This window comes from Rousettus aegyptiacus, unplaced genomic scaffold, assembly GCF_014176215.1.
Source record: "Rousettus aegyptiacus isolate mRouAeg1 unplaced genomic scaffold, mRouAeg1.p scaffold_m13_p_3, whole genome shotgun sequence".
NCBI classification, from domain to species: Eukaryota; Metazoa; Chordata; class Mammalia; order Chiroptera; family Pteropodidae; genus Rousettus; species Rousettus aegyptiacus.
In genome coordinates this window covers 45,518,326-45,531,113 of record NW_023416306.1, presented here as the reverse complement: position 1 = coordinate 45,531,113, position 12,788 = coordinate 45,518,326, and the positions used below count along the sequence as shown (strand labels likewise).

Here is a 12,788-nt window from a genome sequence, read left to right as displayed (position 1 = left end):
ACCTCAAATTATACTCTGTAGATCTTCCTAGTCATCACCCTACTCTAAGGCATTCACATCTGGACATGAACTACACCTGCCTCCTAATCACTTTCCCAAATGTATTCCTTCCAATCTGTTCTCCACTCAGCAGCCAGAGTGAGCCTTCACAAATTATAACGCAGCTCCATAATTAAAACACATTAAACCCTGAGCATGGCCTGTAAGGCCCAGTTCTAGATCCATCCTATCTTTCCAGCCTCCAATTATGATGCTCTCTCTGTTGCCTACCATAATTTATAATTGAAGGTCCCTGAACTGCTGTTTCTCTATGCCTCAAAATCGATTCCCCTAACCTCCTACTGTGATTCGCAGTTCCTTGAGGGCAAAGACTCTGGCCAGGTCACTTCTGTATCCCTAGTTTGTAGAAGAGTACCTAACATGGAGTGAGAACACAACCACCCTTTGTTGTTATGACCTGGCCCATACTCACCTTTTGCCTACATATCATTCCTCAGCTAGACCTCTCCTAATGCTAACATTCCACAATGACTCTCCACCATTTTGATCTCAGTTACATTACCCTATTGTTTATAGCACTGACAACATTTATTATGTGTATGTATCTTTGTTTACTCTCTCTTTCCCCTACTAGACTAGAAACTCCATGAGAAAAAGGACCACGTCCTTTTTTTGGTTTCATGATTTCCCCAACACCAAGCACAATGCCTACCTAACTCACAGAAATTTCTCAGATCCTTGTTAAATTAATGAATAGCACCTGACTGGAGCTCTGAAGGGAGCTTTTCTCTTTGCCTAGGGCAACCCTGGAGAAAAATGCTGGAGTTGATATTGAAATAGAGGAGAGTGGAGCACAGAATAATGGAGCCCTACCATGTCCTAATCCCTAGAACCTGTGAACGTGTTGCCTAGCGTTGGTTAAAGGGGATTTGCAGGTGTAATTAAGTTAAGGATCTCAAGATGGGGTGATAGCCCGGACTATTCAGGTGAGCCCAGTGTAATCAAAGGGGTCTGTATAAGAGAGAGGCAGGAGGGTCAAAGAAGCAGATGCATTAACTAAAAGGTTGAGAGACATTGAAAGAGATTTAGAGAAGACCGATTTGAAGATACCATCGGCTTTGAAGATGAGGAAGGAGCCAGAAGTTAAGGAATGTGACTGGCCTCTAGAAGCTTAAAAAGGCAAGAAAATGGATTCTCCCGTAGAGCCTCCAGAAGAACACAGCCCTGCCAACACCTTGATTTTAGAACTTCTGACCTCCCAAACTGTAAGATAATGTTTGTTATTTGAAGACACTAAATTTGCGGTAATTTGTTTCAGCAGTTACAGAAAACTAACACAAAGAGGGACTGAAAATGGTTTGAGGAGCCTAGAGGCAAAAGGTAGTCCCACTTCCTTTTAGAAGAAATTAGGCTTGCCTCCCTGCAAACTCTGCTATTTCCATAATCCTACAACAAGTTTCATGCAGTCTCTCTTTTTCCTTAATTCCACCCTTGAGACAAATAAGGGCCTATGCTTTCTTCCTTGAGCATAAATTCAGTGACGGGAGGGAGAATCTGGAGCGGGACTTGAGCTGTGGAAATGAGGGAGAGGGGTAGAGGTTTCCCAGCCAGACAAGCTATGGCCTCTTGCTTTGAAGAGCTCTTACTGAACCTTTTGTTTTTATGGCCTAGTCTATGGTGCCTTGCCAGTGAACATCTCTAATTTAGAATTAGGCTGTAGACCAACATGTGGTTTGGTGAAAAATGGACCTTTTGAGAAAAAGAAAAAGCATTGGACCCCCTTCCTTGGGAAAAATACATAAGCAGAACATTTCATATGTGGTTGTTAGGGCTTTGTTTACTGTAAGGTCAGCTTACTCAAAGGATAGAGTGTGTGTGTGTTTGGGATTTTTCTTTATATTGGGATGCAGGAGTCAGAGGGCAATAAGGAGAGTATAATATTGTAAGATGGGCTTTTGTATCAAGCTAAGTGGTTTGGGTACTAGACGAGGATACTAGGGACCATTAGAGGGTTTCAAGTAAAGTAGTAACATGATTATATCTTTACTTTTGAAAAAAAATCTTGCTGGCCACATATGTTTTGGCTATAATCCCATAATTAGTTCACCAGAATACCTTAGAAAAATGCTGTTGACATGAAATACTTTAATACTTCCTTTTAAAGTCAGTGATATCAGATGGCATATTAAGTGATCTAATTTCATAGACGTCATACTGTAGAAAGCAGTTTCCTGTAACTAATGTAAGATCATTAAAATCTTACTGTTGTCAGGATCGTTGCTTCCCTAATGTCTTCAGAGTCTTCTCCAGCAGAGAAAATTCAGGCAACTGAATTGACAGAGCACTGAACTGGGGGAGGGGCCTTCCAGACCAGAGGGTCATTCATGGCTCCATCACACCCTAGCCAAGGGATTTAGATCAAGTTTATATCCCAAAGCCATGGTCTGTTTATCTATAAAATGGGCATTATAACCCTACCTACATAATAATTGAGATGATCAAATGCAATCATTCAAAAACTGTTTTGAACAATATATTGTATTACACTAATGCAAACTGACATTAATTTTCCTCTTAGTATTACCATCAACCCCAAATAAATTCGCATTAGTAAAGAGGAACTATGGAAGTAAATGTTTGTGGTTTGCTTTTGTGATATTATATGGTTTTCTCTCCAAGTATCGAATGATTTAAAAGTTTTTCTAGTATCCAGGCAGAATGTTGCCTCTACTTAGGCCTTGAAAAATCATATATTAAATAGACTCTGCTTTTCTGTGTTCTGAAATCTAGAGCTATATGTTTTAAAGGAGTCGCAGGTCCCCTCTGGAGTATTAGAAAGGGAAATAATGTCCCAGCACTTTGAGAACCTACAGAAAGCCATGCAGAGAAAATTGAAAGGGCTAAGTGTGCATATAAAACCTTTGACAGTCAAATTTTGACTCACTACAGGCTTTCTAGTTTGCTGGTGGGTATCTCTGAAAAAGGAGGAGAGGACCGTGGCCCTGAATTTACAGGGAAAGAACTGCTGGTTATAGCAGAGCAACCACCAGCCCTACACAGAAGGTTCCTTATCATTATGACTTACTAATCTGCCAGTGAGAGACACTCCAGGTAGCATTTCAGTTTTACAGTTTAAGAGTGGTTGGGGTAGAAAATACTACAGCATCACCTACCCGCCTGGGAAAATGTCAGATGATCGGGCCTTCACTCCTGTTACTCAAGAAACCACATGCCACAGTGAGCACAACCACGCATTGCCATGAAGTAGACAGGATGCTTTTTAATTATAGCCAATACGTCAGTGCCGAAGCATTTAATTTTAAATGGAGATGGAGAGAAGGAAATCTCGAGGCATCATTCACCCTGTGGCAGTAAAATAGCTCCTTTTGTTTATACCTCCCATGCTGCTAGTAATGACATTAACAGTGGTGTTTATACTGGTTTACCAAGTGGTTTACAAGCTTTTTTTTCTTTGGCTTACTCATGGTTGGGTGTAATTAGAGTCAAGTAAAACATTTTATCCCTATTTCATCAAAAGGAATGGCTTCCACAAAGGTGCTACCTTTACTGGGGTCAAACAGCCAGACTTAAAAGAGAACTTCTGACTTTGATTCTAGGCTCATTTTGGAAAAACATAACAGATGCGTAAGTAGCATGGGCTTCATAGCCACATTCTACCACACATTGACAGTGTGACTGGGACAAATCATTTAACCTTTTTGAACCTTAAATCCTTCACCTGTAAAATGAGTATGATCATAGTTAATTTCCACAGTCCTTGAAAGGGTTAAATAAGTTCAGAGATGCCCACAGAGGCAGCAGCGTACATGTTTATAACCTGTAGCCCGGAGCCAGAATCCGCAGGTCTAAGTCTCACCTCCACCTCTTCACATGTGACCTAGTGTAAGTTACTAAACCTTTCTGAGTCAGTAAAATGGACATAACAATAGTACCTACCTTACAAGAGTCATTGTGAAAATAAAATAGTTTATATAACCAAAAGCACTTACAACAGTACCTGCCATTTAGTAAACACTATATATGTATGTGTTATGATAATGAGAGATTTTGATAATAATTGTGGCTGCTATCCATATATCAAGTGCCTGATACAAATAGTGATCAAAAAAGATTAACTTTTATTACAATATTCATTATTTTTCCCATAAGAACCCTTGAATTTTAAGGAGCCTGAAAGGAAAGTAAAAGTATTACAAGTCTGTTTTTTGGTTTAACAAAACAGATGTCAGCAGGGTCCTTCCCAAAATCTGATTCCTTCAGGAACTCAAAATGCAATGTTATACTACAGAAAGATTATTTTTTTCCAGTGCCCTTTAGAACCAGAGCAAATTCTCAAGCCTCACCCCAGACCTTCTCAATCAGAATTTGGGGATGCAACTCAACAGTATTTTGGTTTTGGTTTTAGTTTTTAATACCCATAGATTTTCTTTTTTAGACTTGTTGTAGGTTGACAAAAATTGAGAGGAAAATGCAGAGATTTCCCATATAGCCTCTGCCCTTACACAGGCACAGCTTCCCCCATTATCAACGTCCTCCACCAAAATCGTGCGTTTGTTACAACCTGCACTGACATGTCACTATCACCCAAAGTCTACAGTTTACATTATGGGTCATACTTGGTGTTGTGCATTCTATGGGTTAAGATGAATGTGTAATGACATGTGTCTACCATTACATTACAGTATCAGCGTATTTTCCCTACCCTGAAAATCATACGTTCTGCCTATTCAATCCTCCTCTTTCCCAACCCGTGGCAACCACTGATCGTTTTACTACCTTAATAATTTTGCCTTCTATCTGTTTTAACACAGTGATTCTCATGCTTTTTAAAGTTTGAAAACACCAGGTATAGACTCCTACAACTTAAACCACTTTCTATTGGTGAGAGTCAGGTTTGGGGGTCAACAAAGAATTGGGTACTCCATCTGTTGACCGGTGTTGCAGCCCAAGAAGTGTTAAATGACTAAATTAAGCAGGAATACAGGTAGTTCCGGAAAGCAGAGGCAGGTGGGGAGTGGGCAGAGAAAAGCACTTTGAGAGTATGTGAGTCTATTGATAGGTCTGGAACAGAATGTTTTGGGGTGTTGGGTCTTCTGGAAAGCGCTGATGTCACGTCTTGTGCCATACACTCTGAGTGTGAATAGGAGAAGAGATGTCTTTGGAATTTTTATGCAAAGTTAAAGTGAGGAAAATCATGTCAGCCTTCAGAAGTCAGTGCTATTGGTACAAAAGGTCACCGGTGCCATTGCAGATCTCAGATGGAATATTAAAATAGCAAACGTTTTGTTTTTTAAGCACTAGCTGTACTGTGGGCTTGAGTCTCAGTCTTTTGCCATCTTATTGCCTCAGATCTTAAGTAAAAAGGCATGTGGGGAAAAAAAAGATTTTTTTTTTTTTACTTCCTACAAGGAGGAGAGTAGGTAGTTGTCCTCAGACTCAGGGTGATGTAATATTTGCAGTGGAATAAGCAAAAAACAATTGAATGATGACTCAGTGGGAAAGTGATGGTGGAGGTGACTAAGCAGGACTGATTGATCGTGGCCATTTCAGGCGATGTCAAAAAGTGTTAATTAGGGACCTAGCCCTGTGCTGTATGTGATTTGTTTGGGGTTCAAACTTAGGTCCCTGAGGATTACAGTGTCTAAGGAAAAGAAACAAGTCTTGGGGATGGGGTGGAAGATATTGTAAGATATGAGTTTGGTTCTGTATCTACCGTGTTTGTGATGATAGAAAAACATCCAAATAGGTTTAAAAGATCTGAGAGTCATATGCATAGAGACAGCTTTTGAAGCCATTAAGAATGGATTATCTACATAATTAAAGAAATCTGAGGATCAAGGAACAAACTTTTAGGGACACTGCGATTATAGCAAATATGAGAAGTCAGTGAAGAAATGAGAAACCAAAAGGTAGACGTTGTCCAAAGACTATGTTTATTATAGAAATCAAGAGGATACATTTTTTTCAAGAAGAGGGATATGTCCTTTGATGTTAAAAGCGTGAAGAAATTTAAAAAAAATAAAGCATGTAGGGAGCTGGGGATGGGTATTGAATCTGCTAAGTGAAAATGTTAACTCAAAAAGAAAGTATTCTTTCTATAAAATAGACTATATTACATTCATTTAAGTCAGGGTTCCTTAACCTCAGTACTATTGATATTTGGGCTACATAATTCTTTATTATGAGAAGCTATCCCTGTGCATTATAGGATGTTTAGCACATCTCTGCCCTTCTCCCTACTGCATGTTAGTAGTAACACCATTGTCGCCAAGTTATGAAAACCAAAAAATGTCTTTAGAAAATGCAATGTGTCCCTGGTTGAGAACCACTGATTAAAGTATTTATTTGGCTCCCACTGTGTACACAGTACTACATTAGGCACTGCAAGGCATGAAAATGTGATATACTTGCACCATTAAGAAGAATATATTCTATTTTTCCTAAAGTGAGTTATTCTGCTATTTTCTCCTATTGGTTAAAACTACACACACACACACACACACGTGGCAGTTATTCCCCAAGTTAACATGTCAATTATTAAATGATATTAGAAAAGTAGTAAATTGGAAATATTGGTGTTCCAATACTATATGTTTTATCACAGATTGATGTAGGAAAATTTGATATGGATCTATGGCAAGACTATTAAGCAATTCCAAATTAAACTGTGTGTATTCCAAAGACTCAAATTATTTTTTCTCTCTCATTTGTGAAGATAAAATACTCTTCCTGATGCATAAGTATGAAATAGGACTTATTTTTTTTTAAATACTACTGTACTATTTATCTTTTGGTAGATATTATCATGCTACATATTGAAGGTATTCTACCAGGTTTCTAAGTTCTTAATAAAGAAAGATGGAGATATGGGACTATAATTTGACTTCAGGAACGTTGGTAGGAAAGATTACCACAAAAATAATTTCATGACAAGAAGGGTCCTTAATGTTTGGAATAAACTCCCTCAAAAGAAGCAACCAATCATCCTTTTAAATCCAGCATTCTTGTTGCCTTAGGAACAAAAAAGAAAATCTAAGTCCACTTTTTGCTGCTTGCCCCAGCTATTAAGACTAACGGAGACCCGGGATTTTGTTTTTGTTTTTGTTTTGCAGACTGCATCATCTGCTATCAGAGGTGCTATTCAGCTGGGAATAGGATACACAGTGGGTAATCTCACTTCCAAGCCAGACCGAGATGTACTCATGCAAGACTTCTATGTGGTGGAAAGTGTATTCCTACCCAGGTAAGGAGAATTTTTTTTTTTTTTTGGTGATGATTTGCATGCTAAAGAACTTTCCTGGTGACATCCCTGTACTGAAGAGTTTTCTACTACTGCATGTGTAATGTACTAATATACATGTTGGAACTTTGGCAGACCCAAAGCAGTCCAGATGATTACTTTCTGTTACATCAGGTAACAGAAAGTAATTTTCTGTATGGAGATGGTAAATAGGTTTCATCTTGTGGGCCAGTTGTAATTAGTTATGATAATGCCTGGAATATTGTATGGAGAAAGACTTTGAGATTCAGTGGGAAAGAGTGCAGTTATCACAGAGTAGTGTCTGCACAGATTTAGAAGGAAAGGGTGTCCAACAAGCAGCAACTGATACTGGATTTTTGCGACTCCTAATTTAAATGGTGGGCTGCGGGGGCCCACTATTGGGCCTTGTATCCTAATTCACTCATATAGCTCTTTTTAACTTAATTCTTTTAACTTTCCTCAAGAAATCTTATGAGAATCCCAGTATTTTGATACCATATTTGCAAAACACCCGTTACTCATACATGTCACCTCTATATAATATTTGGGGAAAAAATCAATTCGACAAATGAATCTGAGAGATAGATGGTGATGATGGTCATACAGCATTATAAATGTACTTAATGTCACAGAACTATTTACAGAAAAATGATTAGAATGGTAAAGTTTATATTGTGCATATTTTACCAGAATAAAGTAAATAAACAAAAATTTAAGACTAGTATACTAGCTTAGTATAGGAAGAGAAATAATAATAATTAAACTGGAAATGTCACCATAACTGATAGGATTTTTCAAAGAAAATTAGCAGATAAGAATAAAGATATTGACTTATGGGTTTGGGAGTAATTATTTTACTTTGGGACCTATGAGGATTTACTTGTCAGACACATATTTTAAAATATTTCCCAAGTAAGCCACTTGTTATTAGTTATTACTAGGCTCAGGTGAGAATGGCTGGGGTGACACTTTTACTCTCAGAGATCTTGTGCCTAATTTTTTAAAAAATCTTTATGTATTAAAAGCTTATATAAGCGAATTAGGAAAACATTATTAATTCAGGAGAAGACATGAGCATAAACAATTACTTTTTAAATACATTGGTCACAAAATAATTACAAAATAAGAACTCAACCTCACCAGTGATCAAATAAAAGAAAATAAAACACAAGCATAATTTATCTTTATGTAATTTATGTGCTTCTGAAAAGTCAGTAACAGAACCTATATCGGTAAGGTTATATGGAAAGAGATAATCCTATTTATTAAAAGTGGATATAGATGTTTGTATATTTTTTCTGGAAGACAAGGTAAAAATGTAAATTACTGGTATTTCTCTTTTAGCAATTTATTTTTAAAAGTTTGTTAGTGTTAAAAAAAAATCTTGTGTATGACTGTTCATTATTCTGTTTATAGTATAAAACAAACAACATAAATGTTTTTATTCAAAAGTGATACTCTATATGCCATTGACTACAATGCAGCCATTAAAAAGCAATACATTAAAAAAAACCTTCAGAGGAATACCACTTACATTTATATGTCCAGATATCAACTGCCTAGAAATAAAACCTTTAGGTGACTGTGCCCATGTAGTCACAAAGGAGCCCAAAATAAAAGAAAGTCAGCTGCGAATCCAGACATTCTCATTTTGCTTTAAATGCTCTTGGCTGAAGAATAAAGTTGGAATAAGAATTTTTGAGATTTGCTTCTCCAGGGTCCTTCAGCAGCCATGAGAACTAGTTTCCATACAGAAAATAGACATCCCCAAGGCCTGAGATGATCTTTTTGCTCATGATACTATTCTTTTTTCCATAACTGGAAATTGTCCTGTATATTTAGTTTCAACAGTCTGTCTATCATTCAAAAAAAAGTGTGTATTATATATATTTTTTTCTTTATAGTCAGAAGGGTCATAGTTTATCTTCATTTTTTTGATATGATCTGTTAGACTCATAATTTCTATGAATGTGTTTGCAGGATGTTCTAGCTCTCATGGTTTTCCAGGGCCTCTATTCAGACATGTCAACCTTATTCTTTGTAGCCGAAGGAAAAAATAAGAGGAATGGAGGCCTTTTGTGGGAGGGTGGCTGGCTGTGAGTTCAAGGCACTGGAAGAAGTTACAGCTGAAGATGGGTGTGTAAAGAAGGGCAGGGTGCTCCATCCTTGCTGATCTCTTCTACTTGGTGTGTCCAATCAACAGACCTAACCATCGAAGGGCACTGGTGAAAAGCAAGGCCCAAGCGTGTGGTCCCCAGAACTGCAGCATCAGCATCACTGGAGCTTGTTAGAAATGCAGATTCCTGGGCTCCACCCCAAATCAACTAAATCAGAAACACTGCAGATGGAACCTAGGAATCTGTTTTAACAATCCCTCCAGGTGATTTTAAGCACACAAAAGTTGGAAACCACTGACCAAGCACATTACTTCCATTTTGGAGGGATCTTTCTAATAAATATCAAATGTTGTTCTTAGACCTATTCCATGATTCTGGCAACTAATAAAATTTCAAATGCTTTTAAAATCACTCTTAAGTATTAAAAGTATGTCTATTTACCAACATAACACTCTATAAGATGTGTTTCTATAAGGAGCACATAAGATCTTCATAGGCACTTTCTTTTTTATAATTTTATTTTTCAATTAAAGTTGAATAATGCAATTTTATTAGTTTCAAGTGTACAACATAATGATTTGACATTTATATAACTCATGGAGTGATCACCCCAATAAGTCTAGTATCCATCTGCTACCATACATACGTATTACAGAAGTATTGACTGTGCTCCCTATGATGTACTTTACATCCTCATGACAATTTTTACAACCGGCAATTTATACTACTTAATCTCTTCACCTTTTTCATCCATCCTCCCAACCCCTCCTCCCATCTGGCAACTGCAAGTTCATTTACTGTATCTATGAGTTTGTTTCCATTTGATTGCTCATTTATTTTGTTTTATAGATTTTACATATAAGTGAAATCGTATGGCATTTGTCTTTTTCTGCCCGATGTGTTTAACTTAGCATGATACCCTCTAGGTTCACCCATGTTGTCATAAAGGGTGAGATTTCATTCTTTTCATGGCTAACTAATATTCCATCATACACATGTACCATTTTTTACCCATTTGTCTATCAGTGGGCACTTAAATTGCTTCCATATCTTGGCTATTGGAAATAATGCTGTGATGAACATTGGAGTGCATCTATCTTTTCAAATTAGTGCTTTGGAATTCTTTGGATAAATTCCCAGTAGTGGAATAACTGGGTCATGTGGTAGTTCTATTTTTAACTTTTGAGGAAACTACATACTGTTTTCTGTAGTGATTGTACCAACATACAGTCTCACCAGTACTGCACAAGGGATCCTTTTCCTTCACATCCTCACCGACACTCGTTGTTAGCTGATTTGCTGATGATAGCCATTCTGACAGGTGTAAGGTGATAATCGCTCATTGTGGTTTCGATATGCATTTCCCTGATGATTAGTGATATTAAGCATCTTTTCATATGTCTGTCGGCCATCTGTATATCCTTCTAGGAGAGATGTCTATTCATGTCATCTGCCCATTTTTTAATTGGATTGTTTGTGCTTTTTTGTGTCAAGTTGTATGAGTTCCTTAAATGTTTTGGATATTAACCCCTTATTGCATGTATCATTGGCAGATATCTTCTCCCATTTAGTAGGCTGTCTTTTCATTTTTTCGATGATTTCCTTCACTGTGTGAAACTTCTTTAGTTTAATATAGTCCCATTCATTTATTTTTTTGTTCATTCCCCTTGCCCAAGGAGATATATCAGAAAAAAAATATTACTAAGAGCAATTTCTAGGAATTTTATGGTTTTGGGTCAGACATTTAAGTCTTCAATCCATTTCGAATTTATTCTTGTATATGGTGTGAGAAAGTGACCCAGTTTCATTCTTTTGCATATGTCTGTCTTATTTTCACACCATTTATTGAAATGGCCCTCTTTATCCCACTGTATATTCTTGCCTCCTTTGTCATAGGTTAGTTGACTGTATGGGTGTGGGTTTATTTCTGGGCTCTCTATTCTATTCCATTGAGTTTATTTTTGAGTCTATTTTTATGTACCATGCTGTTTTGATTACTATTGCCTTGTGGTATCATTTGATATCAGGTAGCATGATACCTTCAACTTTGTTCTTCTTTCTCAAGATTGCTTTGGCTATCCAGGACCTTTTGTGATTCCATATAAATTTGAGATTATTTGTTCTAGTTCTATGAAACATGTCATTGGTTTTTTATCGGTATAGCATTGAATCTGTAGATTGCTTTGGTAGTATGGTCATTTTAGCAATTCTTTCTCTCCATGAGCACGGTATATCCTTCCATTGTTTGTATCTTCTTCACTTTCTTTCCTCACTATCTTATGGGTTTTGAGTTCAAGTCTTTTATCTCCTTTGTTAAATTGATTCCTAGGTATTTTAATTCTTTTTGATGCAATCGTAAATGGAATTGTTTTCTTAATTTCTCTTTTTGGTAGTGTGTTATTGATTTATAAAAATGCAACTGATTTCTGAATATTAATTTTATATCCTGCTACTTTACCAAATACATTTGAGTTCTAATAGTTTTTTGGTGGAATCTTTAGAGTTCTCTATATGTGGAATCATGTCATCTGCAAATGACAGTTTTACTTTTTCTGTTCCAATTTGAGTGCCTTCTATTTTTTTTCTTCTCTGATTACTTTAAGATTCCCAATACTATGTTGAATAAAAGTATGAAATTGGACATCCTTGTCTTGTTCCTGATCTTAAGAAGCCTTCAGCTTTTTACCATAGTGTATGATGTTAGCTGTGGGATTGTCATATGTGGCCTTTGTTATGTTGAGATATGTTCCCTCTGTTCCCACTTTGCTGAGTGGTTTTTTTTTTTTAATATCACATATAAATGTTGGATTTTGTCAAATGTTTTTTCTACATCTTGGATATGATCCTACGATTTTTATCCTTCATTTTGTTTATGTGAAGTATTATCTTAACGGATTTGCAGATATTTGAACCCACTTGCATCCCTGGAATAAATCCCACTTGATAATGGTGTATTATCTTTTTAACATATTGTTTAATTCAGTTTGCTAATATTTTGTTGGGGATTTTTGCAACTATGTTCATTAGAGATATTGGGCTATAATTGCCTTTTTCTGGTTTTGCCATCAGCATAATGCTGGCCTTGTAAAATGAGTTTGGGAGCTTTCTCCCATCTTCAGTTTTTTGGAATAGCTTGAGAAGGATAGATATTAATTCTTTGATTATTTGGTAAAATTCACCTGTGAAGCCATCTGGTCCAGGACTTTTGTTTGTTGGAAGTTTTTTGATTACCGATTGGATTTTGTTAGTAGTTATAGATCTGTTGAGACTGACTGTTCCTTCCTGATCTATTCTTTGATAATCATATTTTTCTAGGAATTTATCCATTTCTTCCATGTTGTCCAGTTTGTTGGGATATAATTGTAGCATTTTTTCATAATCCTTTGTAT

The 12,788-nt window shown here is 36.7% G+C and overlaps 1 protein-coding gene across 4 annotated transcripts in view; it reads left to right on the top strand.

The window, feature by feature from the left end:
- The window catches only part of PIP5K1B (phosphatidylinositol-4-phosphate 5-kinase type 1 beta), a 271,639-nt gene that overhangs the window by 136,069 nt on the left and 122,782 nt on the right, over positions 1-12,788 (top strand). For all 4 annotated transcript variants that reach the window (XM_016135546.2, XM_016135547.2, XM_016135544.2 and 1 more), the window contains exon 4: positions 7,134-7,264. In XM_016135546.2, coding sequence (XP_015991032.1) covers positions 7,134-7,264 — 131 coding nt within the window. The remainder of the gene's footprint in view (positions 1-7,133; positions 7,265-12,788) is intronic.